The sequence below is a fragment of the Thermobia domestica genome, chromosome 6, assembly GCF_964235325.1.
Source record: "Thermobia domestica chromosome 6, izTheDome1.hap1.1, whole genome shotgun sequence".
NCBI classification, from domain to species: domain Eukaryota; kingdom Metazoa; phylum Arthropoda; class Insecta; order Zygentoma; family Lepismatidae; genus Thermobia; species Thermobia domestica.
Genome location: NC_137459.1, coordinates 95,866,240 through 95,885,699, shown reverse-complemented (window position 1 = coordinate 95,885,699; position 19,460 = coordinate 95,866,240). Strand labels below are relative to the sequence as shown.

Here is a 19,460-nt window from a genome sequence, read left to right as displayed (position 1 = left end):
CGCCAGGCAGATGCCGGGGTAGTAATTAACTTATAGGTCCCAGGCCGCTTCTTTCCTTCCCTTTCCCCGGATAGGGACGTCATCCCTCAAATGTAACGGGCTAAATGGCCATAGAGGCTGGAAACCCAGAAATCTATATCCTAGATAATGATATTAGATAATGAAACAAAGAAATCTTCCTTTATTCGATATCCAGTAGGACAAACATGGTGTCTTGTGTTTTTTTTTTTCTTATTTCTCCCGTTTCCTCCTAAATTCTTCATTCCACTATTTTATTAATTTCTCTTCATCGTCGTCTTTGGTTTACACAATATAAGCGCGGGACGTAAAACTAAAAGACTTCGTTTAAGCTTATTCGATCACCACCGTTGCTAACGCTACGGATACATACCCCACACGAACCCTGCAGCTTCGCATCCCTTGACGCTCATTTAATGCGTTGTGTAGCTCAAGCATGAGGTATTTCCGTGGGTACCTTCGACAGTTTTGTTTACGGTGGGTTCGAAAGATATTAGATACATATGTAATTTACAATGGTTGTTTCACGTTGGGTTATGAATGTTACAGAATTGAATTTCTGTTAAAATTTCCAAAAGAAGAATCTGTAAAGGGCAAATCTATCAGAGGAAAGTAAAGAAACTTTTTTTATATGGAAATAAAGACATATTGGCCAATTTCTTTACCTAGCAGACGTATTGTTTGGAACCGAGAATGTGTAATTTTGGAACTTTTCACTTAGGTAGAGACCGGAAGTGACGGAAGTTACTTGACTCATCCATACTAGCTTGGTGTGCATCTAGCACAAGTTGGTGTGTATTCCGCAGTGGAAACACTTGCAGAACCATGTTACGTCATATACCGTAACGACGCCCACTCCCGATGCGAATGTGAACTTAAGCTGTTAAATGTTCTAGTTATAGGGCACTGGTACTGTGCGATAATCGGTTCAGCTTTCTTTTTCCCTATTGATACTATATAAACGGTAAATATTCAATCTTGCTCTTAACTACTTGATTATGTGAGCGGGAGCTACACAAATAATTTGAGAGTATATTAATGGAGAGCACTGCGCAGATAGTACTTGAATGCGTTTCAGATTCTACCTTAAGCGTGTAGCAGTATCCATCTTGTCCATCCAGTTGTGTTTCTGGTAAATTTGTTTCCACATGCGTTGAAAGCATTTTGAAAGAAGCAAGTTTCGTGAAGTAACATTCGTTCTTAGCTTAGTCACCTCTGGTACGAAAATTTGTGTTAATTTCCGGAACATATGGTGTATGGTATTGATTCCAGGTTAAAGTGCAAATCCAAATCTTATATACACAGTATGAAAAATGTTTTGTATTGCATGGAAACAACGCGGAGGATAAGGAGAAATGCATATTCTTACAAAAGTGTTTGGCTCAGTGGTAGTGTTCACCTCCGGTGGTTGGGGTCCCTGGTTCGATCCCAGCTCGCGCCGTGTGGACTTTGTGGACAAACATCGTGCTCGTGGGTTTTCTCGGGGTTCTCACGTTTTCTCCCACTTTCTTCACTCCACCATCTCATTCGTTTCTCATGATCACAGTCTCCTTTAGGCTAACCGGTGTAATTGTGGGACGTGAAATTTAAAGATTTCATTTCATTTATTACAGAAGTGTTATGTACAGTGGAACCTCTATTAATTCGAATTTGAATTATAGTATTTTCTTTCTTAGAAGAGAGCACAGTCAAGAGTAATAATTGCCACACAGTATACGTCAGAATGTACAGTACTCAAATGACAAGACTGCAACACTATTACCTTGTCATGTGCAAGTTTTATTTCTCGAGTAAGAAACTAACGTGTTCACACTATTACATGTGTAGTCTTCTTCCTACACGATTGAGAGGTGCTGTGCAACTTATGAAAAGTTAAACCAACGGCCGCTGTGAAACTGCTGCAGTGATACGTACGCAGTAGCTAGTAGAATTTGATCAGATTGTCTAGACAACAAATCTTTCGTAATATGTGAATTTTGTGCTGTTCTTCCACTGACGTATGTCGAACAGAATTTCTCAATGTGTGCGCTTATGATGATTTGATACTTAGCCAGAACTTGATTGAACAGAATTGCGATAACCAGCAACACACACGGATTTTTTTTCTTTATCTTACGAAAATGCTAGTGTCCAGTCGACTCTTTCCAACCCAGTTAATACATACTTTCTTAAGTTTTAAAATGGGAAGTCAATGGAATTCTAGATATTAACGTAATATTAAATGTATGTAACGAGTGATCTTCGGTTTTACTAACAGGATATTCGACTGAAAACAACCGTATGTGGAGATTGAAAGAAGTTATAATAAATGAACTACGATAATGCTCCTTTCAAGAGAGAGTATCAGGCTTTTATGTCCCAGACAATATCGTGTGAGCGATTGATAATACATTCTTGTTTTATACAAGCAGCAAATTTTAAAACCCCCGTATCTTTGTTTAATTATGCAAGTGCTTTTCTGCATAACAGATTGGTTAACACGTATTTTAGTATATGATACCAGGTTCAATCCCCGGTGAAAGCACGCAGCTTTGGAAGGAAGGGAGTAACGCTTAAAGTGATTGTAGTACTAGACCCCCTCCATTTTATTTTCTTCGAGATGCGCAGTTACTAAATTTCGTGAGGGAAAAAAAATCTGACAAATACTTTCACTTATAAAATGTTAAAACTACAAATACCCTTCTATCAACTGATATATGAATGGGTGAGTTGAAAAAGGGACATATTCCAAAAACCTCAACTTTCAAACATGGGTGGAAATATGAACACATTCCAGAAATATCTTCGATTTTTCACACATACGTTCCCGTAGACTTCAGTAAAGAGGACGTAAAATTAATGAATACCTTCCTTATTCTTCTTAAGCGGTGTAGGTACATATAAAATGAATATAACCATCCCGGTTTATCTTGCCTATTTTCTGGAATGTGTACCTTTTTCAACTCACTCGTTCATATTCTTTACTACTTTACACAGCTTGGAACACATTGTAAATAACAAACGTCAACTTCCGTTATTCACATCCATTGATATTACTGCTATGCAAAATTATAGCTGAGCCTTTCCTGCACAATACTAATAGACGAGCGCCTTCAGACCTGTGCTCGACTATTACATACTTTGTGATCGATAGATGCAATTTTCTTGAATCGTTAAAAAAACCAAAATTTCGTTGTGACAGGGCTTATAGCGATACACTTTTAACTAAAAGTTACTTTTGTGGGATGTAAAGTGACTCTTTCCCGTGATTTATGTTTTGCATTGGCAGTTTCCTTAAGAAAAATATTATAAAAATAAATAGAAAAAGTAGAAACGTGTTACTCATTACTCTTCTGAAAGCTTCAGTATTTGCTGCCACATGTGAAACAGTCAGCTTTATTCTCACTTGAGCTTTTATTCTTTCTAAAGCACAGTGGATGGTTGGTGGATGCTTAAGCTCTCAGGGTGGGGTTGGGAACCCTTCTTTGTCTATTCTTTCGTCTATCATAATAGTCATTTAGTTTTCTCTCGTAATAGCTAACGCTACGCTCAACGTTGTGTGTGTGTGGGGTTCATCCTGTTAGTCTTATGTTATGCTTCTTGTATGATGTTCTTAAGAGTAGGTCATAAATTTGAATATTTCACAGCTTTGAGAACTCGCAATGCTAAGTTACATATGATGTCTAGGAAGAAATTCGGAAATAGGCCAGAACTGGTTCCACTTATTCAAAAGCTTCTTACATCTGCTAAGTCTGCTTACCGTAACTACAAAGTATGCTTAGAAAACCTAAGAAAGGGGGAAGCTCAAAAAGAAGAAGTAAAGAAGAAAAGATGAATCAAAACAACAAACAGAGACGTGATGGAGAAATTGACAAAGGAAAAAAGGAGCATGATGAGATTTTGGTCACTTTTTCTGTGCTTTTGGTCACTTCAACTATTCACAAGAGACCAGACCACTATGAGCCCTGTTGTGGGAGAAAATCTGTCTGAAGACATGTTCAGGATAAGAGGACGTTTGGTAACTCTGTAGATGCTTGGACCACAAACAATACTCAGGTAAATGAGTAATACAGAGAAAGTATGAAATTGTGTGTTGTATCTACAGTAACAACAATACAAGAAAACAAGGGTCACACTAGAGGAAGATAATTTATTTTGGAGATACACTAAGATTATTAGCGAAACTTTCAACACCAGTTTACAACTAGTTTAACTATAACTTGTGTTGTAATCGCCGAAAATGTACACTACTGGTGATTGAGGCATTTGGATAGTTACGGAAGCGTAGTGCGCTTGTCTGTTGTTTTGGTAGGTTTACATATGAAATTTTCTGCACTGCCACAGTATACTTAATGTAAGTGTTCGAAGTATCCAACGCCTTTTATAGACACTGTTCATATCGTTTACTCAGATTCTCATGTCCTGGAACATATGTTGGTGCAGACTCTTGCAAAAGAAGACTTTTTGGATGCGTAATTGAGGTACAGGTCTTGTTGGATCGTCATAGTTGAACACCTTTCTTCAATATTCCTCACAATGGTTTCCGGATATAAAATGGTGGAAATGGGACAGGTGTTGGAACTTAGTACCATGTGAAATACGTTCAAGTAAGTTTTCGTGTAACATAGCTGTAAGATGGCTAATCACCCCGTTGATTCCACTATAGACTCGTGTGAAGGTGCACGGCAAAACTTTAAATTTTTGGGAAATGATCCTATCAGCATGTCCTATAGCGGTCTTGGGTGATAAGAGCATTGTCTTCCCCTTCCACAATAAAATAGAAGGCTGAAGTATCGTGTGCTAGGACGACACCGCATCATAAGTGCACTATGTAGTGGTTTCTGGCCGATAAAATGTATCTGCTCAAATCCAAGGAAGCAAACTGTGTGTTGTTTTTGACTTTTCCTCAAGAAATCTGGATTTTCATACTACATGGTTAAAAATGTTCCACAGTATGCTATCTTGCTGTCAGGCGTTATTCAACCTGTATCTGGCATGGAGATCAACCTATGTCTGTTAATAATATACGAATGGACGTAAAAGACGTTCGTCGTGTACTTCGATAGCACCTACTGGTGTGGAATTCTGATTTGTCGTAATAGTTACTGGTCGACCAGACTTCATCTTCCGGTTACAAAGTACACTTTCAGAACCGTGAAATTTCTTCTCAGACAGCATAACATTGTTATTATCCGTGAAAAAATTTGTTATTTATGGGCAAGATAACGTTATTAAAAACAACAGCCAGCTAGAAGTGGTTCCTACGCTTGCACTCTGGAAAAGTTTGATGCTCAAAATACTCCTTGCATTGGGTTACAATTACAGCAAAAGTGAGTCAGTCATATTCTGGGAAAAGTCGAGCAAGACTGCCACGTAAGCAGTCATGATATTGCAAATGACCTACTCATCATACGCAAAAAGCGTCAAACCATTTGAAGAAATCGAGCTCCCAAAAGGAGTTCAAAGTTTGCATGCCACATGATCTGACTTAAAAACCATTAACTTGATCAAATTTCTATCTGCAAATCTCTAATAAAATATAACGAATTCAAGCAATTTCTGAAGTGGTTGATCACGATTGATGAAAAATGGATAACTTACGATAACAATGTGCGAAGATGATTGTGGTCGATGCGAGAAGCTCCACAATATGTAGCAAAGCTCTCACTGACGCGTAGGAAGATTATGCTGTGTATTTGGTGCGATTGGAAGGGCATCGTGCATTACGATCTGCTTCCGCTGAGTAGAACGACAGACTCAGACATGTACTGTTAACAATTAGCGCGAGTGCATCTGGCAATTCAATTTACATCTGGAACTGGTCAACAGAGTGTCGTAGACAACGCTGACAAACGCCAGATCACATACATCTTTAACGACCCATCAGAAATAAAGAACTTAGCTGGGAGATTTTAATGCATCCACCGTATAGCCTGACCTGGTACCGTTAGACTGTCATTTGTTTTTGTCTACAGATCTCTGAATATTAATTTCAAAAGAGGCATGTGGAAACCATGCTTTTTTTTACCTCATAAACCAAGAAGTTTTATATCGCCGGGATCTGGTTTTGCGCAAAAATGGCAGTAATCGAACTAAATGATGGATATATGGTTTCATAATGGTATTTTCTAATGACAATACATGTAGTCTGAGATTTGATCTCCAAAGGCTCAATACCTTTTAGACAAGCTGATATAATGAAATTTGTGAAATTTATTGCTTATGTATTTTATTCGAGAACTGGAGTATGAGGAGAAAAAAAAAGAAAAACTGGTCCGAGAAAACTTGCCGTCCTACGCCATGGCCCATGTTGGCCCGTGCGTAAATATGGCTCTGCTCCAGCTACTAAAAGGCTATATATTAAAAAAAATCATTCTTGTTTAGTTCGTTTCTGGTACCTTTCTTCTTTTATCCTATTTAATGTGTATATTTTATGTATAAATTTGCACTGGAAGGTGAAGTCAGTGTTGTTAATAAGTACAATAATTGTGTGTCCTTCCATAGTTCTAATTTTTTAAGATGCGATCAATAGTGACTCAGTGATAGTGTTTAACCCTCTCTGAAGGGTCCCAGGTTCGAATCCAGGCCTTGTGAATTTGACATGGACTTCGTGTACATGGGTTTTCCCAGGACTCCTGTATTGCTTTAATAATCCTTCACTTTCATTAATCATCTCCCTAATTTTTATATTATACACTTCTCTTTTGCATAAACGGTACTCTGTGAGACGTTAAATTACAAATTTTATTTGATTTCACGCATCCAATAGAGAAGTGTAGCTAATTTCTCGATTCGCATACGCGGATAAAACGACGCCTGCAGCTCTCATGGATATTTAGTTAGCATACGTGCCTTTAGCGCAGGAGGCCAGATGCAGTGGATATCCTGATCCAATTCCGAAAGTACGGCCTGATATTTTATTGGCGAGACGTAACCATTTGTTGGTATTGTTTCTGTGATTTCGTTAGTGATTGCTCTAAAAATAAAAAAAGTAAGTCACTATGATTCCCTGCGTTCTAGCTAATTTCTATGAACTGAAGATATTATGTTTGTTGTAGAAAACTAAGATTGACTACTTAGGCACCATGTATTGCTCAGTAATAGTTTAAATATTGGTGTTGATTTTATAAAATGATTAATTCAGATGTCATTAATGGAAAATTTGTCATGTTTTCTCTTTCTAGTTCAAAATTCGTCAGTCATGAATTCAAGTGTGTGCTACAAGTGCAATAAGAGTGGGCATTTTGCTCGAGAATGTCCTCAAGTGGGTGCGTTCGGACGTGGACGAGGTTAGTAGATAATTTAAATATTTCTTTATATACCGTGTAAAAGTAATGATAGTCAAAATATTTACACCTTTTTTAATGTCATGAAACGCTTTTTAAAATTTTTAAGTAGTTCAAAATAGTTCATCGTACTTATTGAACTTCACTCTCTATACGTTGAAAAAAGGGACAAATGTCCTAGCAGCGTTAGTGTTACAACAATATTTACATAGTAAAATAATTTTCTTTCGTGCAGTGCGAAATAAAAATATTTCGTAATTTTTAAAAAAAATGTGTTTTTAATTACTGATTAACAAAATGTGTAAAAAGTGTTCGTAGTGCCAGCTCTCAAAGGTAGATACAGTGTTCTTTGTGAATGATATGATCGCCAGCAAATATACATTACATACCACATATAGATCATCTTTTGTGAATAAGTTTAGAAGGAATGTAAAAAATTAAATAGTTTTCTTTGACAGAGAACTTTATCTGTAAAATTAACGAAAGTCTTTCTTCAGATTTTCTTATTTGCTCTATATTCACTTGTACAAGTTCATATATTAAGAAAGTATACGTATTTAGTGACAACTGAATAAAATACATTTAATTTACTCGCTAGAGGTGTGCACTTTCAAAAGGTTATTAAAAAAAACAGGAACGTTAAGTGTTTTGTTGTATTTCGAATGTACTGTATAGCTTATTTCCGTGTAACATGATATATACATATATATATACTCGAGATTTGATAGGGGCCGCGGTGGCTCAGTGGTACAGCATTCACCTCTGGTGCTTGGGGTCCCGGGTTCGATCCCATCCCCCGCCAAGTGAACCTTGTGGTGGACAAACACAGTGTGCGTGGGTTTCCTCGGGGTTCTCCCGTTTCCTCCCACTTTCTTCATTCCACCATTTTATTCATTACTCATTTAGCATAACCGGCATAACCGTGGGACGTAAAACCCAAAGATTTCATTTCATTTTTCGAGATTTGATATTTTCAAAAGTGCGTAGTGTACCTCTAAAATCAATTATATTATTGATTGCTTCCTTTTATCACCATTCCCGATTCGAGCGTTGTATTGGGTTTGATTGTATATAAAGCTTCTGCAATGACTATTTTCACTCTGCCGCTTTTCATTCTGGACATTTCCTCATGTTATTTTCCCTTTTTCCACAATATGTTGTACTTCGCCCTTCCATCCATTCTTTAGCCTTCCCCGGGGCAGTTTTTCTGTGATACTCCAGTTTAAAAACTTAGTGGGTAATTTCTTTCTTTCTTAGATGTCTGTACCAGCTTAGCGTAAATTTTTCTTTTTCAGTCGCTCGTGGTTTGAGTGTATTTCTGATGTATTTATTTATGTATTTAGTTATTTATTTGATGTTTTCCTTTGGCCGAGGGTGATGCTTAAGAATCTGTCCGTTACTTGAATTCTATTCCTTTTCTTTTTTTTTTATATTATCCATGCTTCCCTGGTAGAGCGTTCACCTCTGGTGCTTGGGGTCCCGGGTTCAAATCCTGCTCCCGCCAAGTGAACTTTGTGGTGGACAAACACCGTGTGCGTGGGTTTTCTCGGGGCTCTCTAGTTTCCCCCCACTTTCTTCATTCCACCATTTCATTCATATCTCATCATCACCTTCTCTTTTAGCCTAACCGGCATAACCGTGGGACGTAAAACTCAAATTTCATTTCATTTTTCCATGCTTCCCGCATCGGAAAGTGTTTTGGATTAAAGTACGTGCTGTATAACTTTCCTACATATGTTCCGATTCTGTATCAGATGTTTCTCGCCTTAATAAAAAATCTTCATAAATGATGTAATGTGCTAATAGTCTCTTTCGGCCATACGCCCCAATTTGTAACTTTTCTGATGCTTGAAAATTTATCTTCAGTGTTTTCTGTTACTGATGTTTACTTCTTGAATGATCAGATTTTTTTCCCCCCTTGGCTGATACATGGTTCTGTAGCATCATTTGCGTCAAGCATCCAGGTGTTTTCGTACTAACTTTGATTCGTTCACAGATCTTCATGTCGATGGCGAATATGAACATGTTCTCTAGCCCTTTTTTGGTTATTTTATTCTAACAGTGCTGTTCCTTCTATAATGACTATGAATAGTATACAAGATAGATTTCAGTGTTTCAGACCACACTTACGTTATCCATGGTTCGTCTGCACCTTTACTAGTACTTGTATTGAGTTGTGAGATCCAAAATCATCTTTCTTCTATCTGCTGTAGATTTTTCTGTATGTGCTCATAGGTACATTGGTATATTCCTTTCCGAAATCTATGAATGCTGTGAATATTTACTTCATTTTAAAATCTTTTTCAATTATCTGTCTCAGTACAAATATGAGATCTACTGTCGATTTTCCTGTCCTAAAACAATGTTATTTTTCACTTCGCTCATGTCTTTGCTTTATTCTTAGATTTCTGGTTGTAATTTGTTTCAAGAAATTTTGACTTTGGATCGTCAAGGTTTTTTTTTCCGTAGTTGCTGCTTTTTCTCACTTCTATTCTTACAATGCACTGTACCCTCTCCGATTTTTTTCAATATTTTCATTGTGTCCAGTCATATCATCACTTATTACCAGTTTACATTCACTGGATCTGCTCCTTGTATCATTTCCATCGTTGTTTCGTTTGCTTTGAGAACTTTCGTGCTTTTACAGTGCTGCTTCTAATACTTCGCGACTAATATCGGTAGTGTCTTCTCGTTTTGTTGTGTGAGATTTCTCTTTAGCAATTTCAAAATACAAGGTAACCAAAGAAAGCTCTTGCCGTTCTAGAGGTGTGAAAGAGCAATACAGAGAATGGGTACGTACCTTTGGATTTCGAAGTAATCTCAATCAGCATCGAACAATTTTTTGCCAACGTTTCTTCACTACACAATATTCTGGCAATTAAACTCAGCGGTCGTGGATGCAGATAAGTCCATGAGTGCGTTCCACTGATCTCCCTAATCTGTGAAGTATCTCCCACGGAGGTGGTGTCAAGGGAATGAAACAGGTGATAATCTATTGACGCAAGGTCTGGTGAATATGGCGAATAGCATAGTGTCTCCGAGCCAAGTTACTGAAGGGTATCTCGGGTTCTCTTTGCCACATGTGGCTTTGCAATGTCGTGCAGGAATAGCATACCCTTGCGATTCACCAATACCGGCTCCTTCCGTCACAGTGCACGGAGCATCCTTTGCAAGTGCTGAGAGTAAAGGTCAGCATTGATGGTCTGACCAGATGGAACGAGCTCGTAATACACCACTTGCCGATAATTCCACCATAGAGAGAGCATAACCTGTCGTGGGTGCAGAGTTGGTCTTGAGGTGTGAGGAAGTCTATGGCAACAGCCAATATCTGATTAGTTTGGTGGCGTGGAGGACTCACTTTTCGTCACTAGTGAGCAAACGATCAAAGATCGGTGAATTCCGGTGCCGAGTGAGCAAAGACAAACAGGCTGTCACTTGTTCCTTGTTGGCTGCCGACAATGTTTGGGGGTACCCACTTACTTATGACTCCCTTATCCCATGCATGTGCAGTCTGACTGTTTCAGCGGAGACATGGAACCTTTCTAGAAGTTCATCATACGTTAGACACCGCCCTCCTCGATGGCTGCTTTCAGGGCCTCTTCATCCAACACATTTGGTCGTCCATTGCGAGGTTTATCCTAAAGGCTTCCACCGTCCGAACGGAATTTTTGGAACAAATGCCTGGCGGTGCGTTCGTTCACGGCATTCTCACCAAATCCCTGGCATATGCGACGACTTTATGCGGCAGCTGACAGGCCCACTTTAAAGTCATGCAACAAACACGCGCGAACAAGCTGCTTCGATACCTTCATTTCTCTTCGACACTGGGCGGGCTATAACTGCTGTATATGTGTGCAACATCTCTGTATTACTGAATGTCAATCAGACTAACTACTGATCGCTAGGCAGGCACGTGCGTCATTTAGTTTCCTCTCCGTGAGATGTCAAAAGCGGAAAGAACTTTGTTTTCCTTGTACTTCCTCGATTTTTCTTTTATATCTTCTCGTTGCGTGATCATTTCGTCATTTTTGTTTTACATTAGCTGTATTTTTGGACTTTGTTCATTCGTATGTTTCTTATTAGCCCATACTAGGTACATGCAAACTTGTGAAGCTTGCGAGCTCGGGGCAAACATTCGATCCTACTCAAGTTCAATAATTGATCATGAGTTCAATTGAGGTTAGCGAGCCTGATGTAAAGTGACTATCTCTGGTCCATACATTTTCTAGTTTCCCATGATCTCACTGAAGTCGAACCACATCTTTACCTTTTCTTTTACTATTTTCTTTGTTCTTTGTGTTAGATTTTACCATTAATATTTCAAGGCCAACAGAAATGTTACGGGCAATATGCCAAATAATAATCTGTGAATTTGTTGAATAATGTCAGTTAAATAGCTAATATATTTACTCCAGATTACCTAATATTGAGCGTATTCAATATTTACCGTAGTATTAAAGATAATTCGATAAGTGTTTGATTGGCTAATTAACAAATAGACTTTGAGTTACGTTGCTAGAAACGTAAAATTATCAGATTGGCGACGAGGAGTTTCGATAATGGCAGTACCACATAAGGATGCTAAAGTGCATTATTTCGAACCTTACGAGCCAGATGAATAGGGCATTGATGGTTATATAGAAAGGCTCGATCCATACTGTAATGCAAACGAGATACCAGATAAGAAAAAGATGTGTATTATCAGTTACGGCTCCAACGATTTATCGGACAATTAGGCAAGTGGTAGCACCAAATAAGGCATCAGAACTAAAATTTGCCCAAATTGTTGAAGTAATGATCAGACATTGTGAACAACCACAAATTACATATGGAGAGATGCAAGTTACATTCACTGAGACAACAAAGAGTACAGTCTGTACAATATTACTTAGTCACTTTAAAAACTGGAGCCACGGTGGCTCAGTGGTAGAGCATTCACCTCTGGTGCCTGAAGTCCTTGGTTCGATCCCAGCTAGTGTCAAGTGAGCTTTGTGGTCGACAAACGCCGTGTGCGTGGGTTTTCTCGAAGTTCTTCCGTTTCCTCCCACTTTCTTCATTTCACCATTTCATTTATTTCTCATCATCAGTTTCCTTTAGCCTAGCCGCTAACCGTGGGACGTAACACTTAAAAGATTTCATTTCATTTTCATTTTAAAAACTTAAGCAAACAAATGTAACTTTTGAAAACGGCTTACAAGAGGCTATCTGAGACCAATTAGTCTTTGAGATTAGGATTAAAGTTACGCAGATAAAGTTACTTGCGTTTATCAATAACCGTAAATTCAGCTAAGGAATTAGCGTTACAGTGTGAATTCTTAGAAAAGGAAGTGCAAGTGTACAGCCACGAGAAACATGAGCGAGCAGCAGATAAGTTAAAATCAAATGAAACAAAGAACAAGAAAAGAGATGAGCAGAAATTCAAGTGCGGGAATTGCGTGATGATACACAAAATCAAAAGATGGCCAACCTGGGAGTACGGTTAATCCAATGTTCTCGGGATTGCTGTCAGAGTGAGTGTTGCTGTGCTGAGCTTTCGTTACCATACAGCGGCAACATCTTCAGAACCGAAGATGTTGCCGCTGTATGGTAACGAAAGCTCAGCACAACAACACTCACTCTGGCAGCAATCCCGAGAACATTGGATTAATAGTAGACGCCAGCAAAGCTTCAAGATCATATGGGAGTACGGTGTTGTCATATGTGCAAACTAATTTAATCATTATGTGTCATTGAAGCAAACATTTTATCAAAAGAATGACATCAGAGAGTGACTTAACCAGTACCACCACTGTGGGTGTAGATTCTGAACGTTATCACCAGTGTAGTTCGATACGATTAATGAAGAAGGAAAAGAAAGAAAGAAAAAAAAAACAGAAGGGTAGCAAATATTCCGATGAACAAGGATGCGAAGAAAAAGCAACAAAAATATTGCCTTGGGATTATTATAAGATTAAACTCCTTGGAACAAAAAGTAAAGAAAAAGAAAATAGGCTGCCAATACAATGTGGAAACCAGGTGGTCAGTTTTAAATTGGATATGGAAGCAACGGTCCAGGTAATCTCAGAAGTAACTTTAGGCGGTGGGCCAGTGAGTGAAAAACTGCTCCCTCCTTAGGGGAAAATTATCACTTGTTACACTGATAGAGGATGATTAACAGTGGAAGAAAATGCCTGTTGACAAACATGAAAGTGCATCCTTTTCCAGAAAAGGCTTGAAGTTAAACTGAAAAAAAAAAAAAAAAAAAAAAAAAAAAAAAAAAAAAAAAAGGAAAGACTTCATGACGTCATCAGAATGCATTTTTTTTTCGAAAACGAGACTAAATAATAAAAAAAAAACTTCCCACAAAATTATTCATATGCTGCATGACGTAAACAGCAGAAAACTCCTAGTGAAAATTGGAAATTACCGTTAAACTTGTCACTAAAATTCACTGAATCGCGTAAACCTTTTTCTGACGTAAGTTTTTGACATCGAGAAACACTATGGCCACCATTAAAATGTTTTACCACTCACTGAGAGCTTTTTTTTTTCTTTCTTTAAACAAAGGATCTCTATGAAGTCATCAGTTGTAAACGTTTCGTGAAAAATGTACCATGAAACTTGGTACAAAAATCACCGAAATGCGTCAACTTTTTTTCCAGTCTTTATTTTCGAAGCTAAAACTTCTAGAGGTCAGAATTAGGATGATGTACGTGGCAATGGAGGGTTTGGGCTATACTATAACTTGCTCTTTGTAAGTTTATGGCGGTGGAAAAGGTTTTGATTTGCATGCCCATCTTCTGTATGTTTCAGAAAATAATGCAGATATCTTTTTGAACGAATTTATTACTTAATAGTATTAGCTGCAATTTTTTCTTTGTCACGTTATTTTTATGTTTCATGTCTTTAAAAACAACGGCAATAAATAAGGCTTTTGTGATGCAGGATAATGAGCTGACGTTGAATCTACCAATCATGGTTGGAAGAAAGCGTAACTTGACTGTATCTTCTTCCATCGGTATTAAAACCTTTTTGTATAATACATTAGGTACGAAATCGCAGTGACAAAATCCTTAGAACTTAAGTGAAATCAGTTTCAGAAAGATTCATGATGTAGTAGCTATATCTAGAAACAGCGCTCAACCATCGGTTAGTTTACTTAGTATTTGTGAGAAGATTCCGAAACATTTCGATCCTTCGCTACACATGTATTATCGTTGCTGTTACCAGAAGTTTACTAAACTTACCCATCCCTTTTTCAACGAACTTCAAATCTATCTTCCAGTCCCGTAACTGAGAAGGCGCAAGTCTACCGGATCTATGATAAGAGAGAAACCATTTGGAGTGTACTGATTTAATTTTAATCCAAAGCAGTGCATATTCTGTAAGATGAAGAGAGTGTACGTTGGACTGAAGAACAGTCTCTACTAACAATGGAAGTCTCTTATTCAATGCATAACATAATGTGCTGAGGGTTCCATAAAGGAAGGAGCTGAAGCGAAATGAGATAAAAAGTAACTAGTGGAGATACGATGGGTTGATTTAATTGCAGCTTTATGCGAAGTTAATACTTGGTCATGGATATTTGTTTAGAACGGAAATTTTTTCCACTTCACGTTACTAGTGAGCCTCCATTAAGCTGATCTCCTGTCACTACAAGGAGGTAAAGCTGGATTTTGATAGGTTATTTCATCATTATTTAAATTACTGGCTGAGAATAAATTCATTTTATGGTGCACCTCTTCGTCAACTGGCTACCGCTCGTACTTACTGAGTAGTGGTTCGGATCGCAGTTTGGTCAGTAAGTTCCCATCTCATGTAGACTCGACCCTGAAAAGTGACATTGCACTCCAATCAATCAATTAAATTTCATTAGTGTTCATGCTTGTTTTCATCACTTTTCATACCTACAGTTTTAATCACTTATATATTTACTCAGTCTTTTTACGAAGGAGGGCACGGTGGTTTAGTGGTAGAGCGCTTACCTCTGGTAAGTGGGGTTCCTGACTCGATGCCCGGCCAAGTAAGTTTGTGGTGGACAACATCGTGTCCGTTTTTTTTTTTTTAATTCTCCCGTTTCCTTCCAGGTTCCAAGGCTACCAATTCTTTCACCATTCAATTGCCTTAATCATCCGTCTGCCTTAGGCTAAAGGGCATAACCGTGGGATGTTAAAATAAAAGATTCGACATTCTGTTATCGGCGTCAATATGCTTCACACCCTGTTAGCTTTGGGTTTTTAAGGCTGTATTGACAAGTGCATCGTCCACTTATGGCGTCGTCAATCATATATTACACACGTATCTGGAAACTTCGCAAAACTCAATCTTCTAGCAGGATAATACACACTCTTATACCGCCGAGCTAACCGAGCGTGCACCACTAAGTATTTGCAGACTAATCTGGATGGGTCTTAGGACCTAAACTCAATCGAGTACGTATTGGCCATGGTGTGATGGCATCTGGCTGCCAGCAGAATCCCTGAAGGACCATCGTCCACTTACACCAAGATCTACAGTGCGAGTAGGATACCATATTTGAGATAGGCATTCAGCATCTGCACGATCGTCTTCCTCCCCGTACAGTTGTTTGTGTGACCATTCGAGGTGACTATACGTGCTGTTAAGGGTAATTACTGTAGATTCTTTGAAACCCTCTATGGCATGTTATGGTCACTACTACCAAGTGACCACATCACATTTGAGTATACAACCTTTGTGTTACTCTTTAGTGTTCTTAAATGAATTATTACTTAGTATTCTTAATTATGTGTGTTCGGGCCATTCTGCCCTCTGTTTGTTTCATAAAATTAAGAAGAAAAGGGAGACTTATGTTTTTTCAGTATTTGAGCCTATTGTCGGCATTTCCAAAACTTGGAACAAAATATATGTTTTATGTAGTGTCAGTTTTGCTGTAGAGATGTCTCTGCAGGTCAATATGGTTTCTATTTGTAGTATCTTACTCTGGCGGTCTCTTGTCTTTCTTTTCAAAAATATCGTTAGGCCGCCTCCCGCATCTTTTGTCAGTGTTGTTGTGCTTTCCTGCAAAAGCCTCGTGTGCGGGATCTTCAGTGTTTGTGTATTGGATTTTCTTATTCTAATACTTATTAATTCCAGCAACTATACGAATTTATACAATCCAAAATTCCAGATGCAAAATAAATTGCTATTGTTTTCAGTAACTCATTATCTGTTTAATTAAATGCGCAAAACAATAAACTATTGTTTGGTCGGCGTATACAATGTGTTTTCATAATTTTACTTTTGTTTGAGAGTGAGAAAGTGATACTCATATACGAAAGTGTTAGCTCATGTTCCCGGTTTGATTCATGCTGAAGCATATAATTTTGTTGGTGACCCAGCATCGTGGGGTAGTTGGAAAGAAATAATTATGTCCATCTGACTAGCCGTAGTCACTCGTGAGTTCTAAATCGAGGGAATTAAAAAAAGTATGTGTAATCTTCAAGAAATTGTGGAATGTTCATTATTTCTGAATGTGGTACATATTTAGTTGATTTGGTTTGTAATACTTAATTGATTGTTTTGTCCGTTTTCCCCACAGAGAAATGCTACAAGTGCAATCGTTTCGGCCACTTTGCTAGAGACTGTAAAGAAGATCAAGATCGTTGCTACCGCTGCAATGGTGTTGGACACATTGCTAAAGAATGCCAGCAAAGTCCTGATGAACGTAAGTTTCAAAAGAAAGTTGACTACTGTAATACAGTTACTTTATACCATATATAATATAAACCATTCATGATTGCTGCCTGCCTTTATTATTCTAATGTTACGTTGGAATAATCCTGAGTGGTAAATAGGAGTTTAGCCGCATTTGTTGCTTACACATCTAGGGGTGGAAAGCACTTTTTTTTTTTTAGAATTATTTTTTGAAGTTCAAGGTCATTTTTTTAAAAGGTACGTTGAGTGATGAATAACCCACGTTAAAAAAAAAAAAAAAAAATCTGGTTCTGATTTTATTGCCAGATAGTCTTTATTTGTATAATGCGTAATTCTTAGCTGTGTAGTCTAGCAGATAGACTGCTTTTACATTCTAAACTGTTGCTATAATTGGGAAGTTACCGGAGTGAACCATTTTTGCTATTTTGCCAAGCTCGTTAAATCACTACTTTTTGATTAACAGTCCTGTGTAGTCGTAATGATCGTTAAGCTAATTTCATTCATCTCATTGTGCGGCAAGTTGTATGTGAAACTTTTTTTTTCGTTTATTTTTGTTTCACGAGGCTGTAAATCGTGTAGAAAAGTATGTGTAATGATAGTTTGTAAAATCGGCAGGCAGTATTTCCTTGAATGGGACTTTATACTTTCCTTGTTGAATAACAATATCTAACTACAAATTGAGTGAGTGTAATGGATTACAAAGCTTTTTAAGCCTTTTGTGCTTGATATTCATATTCTAATGAATTCGCATACATGTGATGACTGTTATTAAACTTTAAGTAGTAATACTAGGTGCATTTTCTAAAACCGTGTTCGGTAAAACGATTGTAAAGACTTCAAAGGAAATAAAAGCAACTTTGAGCTGCAGTTGTATTGTGAGAGAAGTTCGGATATAGATACAAATTTCACACCTATACACAAGAATGTAGTGTATATGAACAAAAGAAAAGTAGTGTACCGTTTGAGCATTGAGATTAAAAAATAAATGCTTCCAAATATTTAATGTTCTAAGGTGAAATAGACATGATACTAGAGTTTATTCCTGGTGATGGACTCTTGGTGCTACCCAAGCATCGTGTAGGTATATCGCACTATACAGCCGTACTATCTTAGAGTTTGGTTTAATCTGTATTAGCGATGAGAAATTTAAAGAAGAACGGAAATTAGAATATACTAGTTGTTGCACTCGAGCCGTTGGCCTGCTGTGTACTTTAGATTAAAATCGTGCTAAATTAGAAGCTTTTACTTCATTTTGTTATGAGATTGCCACCAATCGAAACATGCGTTACATAAATATTAATGCTTCAGTCTAAATGTAGTCACGACCCTTGTTCTATTTTCAAACAATACATGTTCATTTCTTTTTGTTTTGAAATTAAATCGTCACAATAGTTGTAAATCGGCAAATTGCGTGCACGCTAGCGATATCTAATGGCGTGTGAAGGTATGCAACGCAGATAACTATACCTGTCAGCGTGAGTATTTACTATTAGGAATTCGTGTTACGCATGAGGGACTGAAAAGTTTCCCTTTTATAATAAGGATGTTGAAAATATCACTGTGAAAAGGAATAAATATAACTATATATACAGTAGGAGCTCGAAATAGGTGTTTGGAAATACCGGATTGGGCTGTAACACGGGGGAAAGTATGTTTCCTAATACACTGTAGTTTCTAAAATAAAAATGTCACTTCTGAAAGTTTAAACAGTTAGAATTTCGTGAAGATCAGTTCTGCAATACAATTTTAGTGTTAGACTGTGTTTTATATTGCGTGGCCCCGCGTAACATAGTCGCTAACGCTCTTACCTTTGGTGCGAGCGTCCCGGGTTCGATTCCCGATGGGGGCATTCGGTCGAAAAAGTGTGAAAAGCTTTTTCAGGCCAGCCATCCTGAATAAGGTTTTCCTAGGTTTTTCTCATTCACACTAAGCAAATGTCGGGGTGGTACCTAACTTATAGGTCCCGGATCGCTTCCTTCCTTTCACAGTTTTCTTCTTTACCTTTCCCCGGATAGTGTGCTCGCCGAAAGACGTCATCCTTCATACGTGAGGGGCTAAATGGCCATAGATGTCGAAGTCCCAGAAATCTAAAATCTTATATCCTGTATTTTATATTGCTGTATAATATTGCAATTTATTAGTGCACAAATGTTTCTCTCATCGCCTCCGCGGGATCGATTTTTCTAGTCGTAGCGCAATATGATGCCTGTTGCGACGAATCTTGAGCTATAAAATGTATTAATCCTTCCTTAATGTTTGTATACAGATTCCCTTTTAATTTGTTAGTTTTTTTAGTTCTGTTTGCTTTTTCTTTTATGTGCTTAACCTAAGTCAAACCACCTAAAGATATTCATTCTCCATAATTCTTCGTAAAGGATAAAACCGTGGTAGTAAAAGTAAAAAGTTATTTTCTTGAATATGATCTCCATGTCTAGTGTTCAAGGCCATACTAAGAATACTTCTTTATTCAGCCGTAGTAAATAAATGAAACTTTAATATGAAGACCTTCAAGTGGATGAACAT

The 19,460-nt window shown here is 37.8% G+C and overlaps 1 protein-coding gene across 4 annotated transcripts in view; it reads left to right on the top strand.

Annotated features, from left to right (window-relative positions):
* Positions 1-19,460, top strand: part of LOC145688104 (uncharacterized) — a 114,317-nt gene that overhangs the window by 1,797 nt on the left and 93,060 nt on the right. For all 4 annotated transcript variants that reach the window (XM_081761848.1, XM_081761851.1, XM_081761850.1 and 1 more), the window contains exons 2-3: positions 7,182-7,286; positions 16,822-16,947. In XM_081761848.1, coding sequence (XP_081617974.1) covers positions 7,182-7,286; positions 16,822-16,947 — 231 coding nt within the window. The remainder of the gene's footprint in view (positions 1-7,181; positions 7,287-16,821; positions 16,948-19,460) is intronic.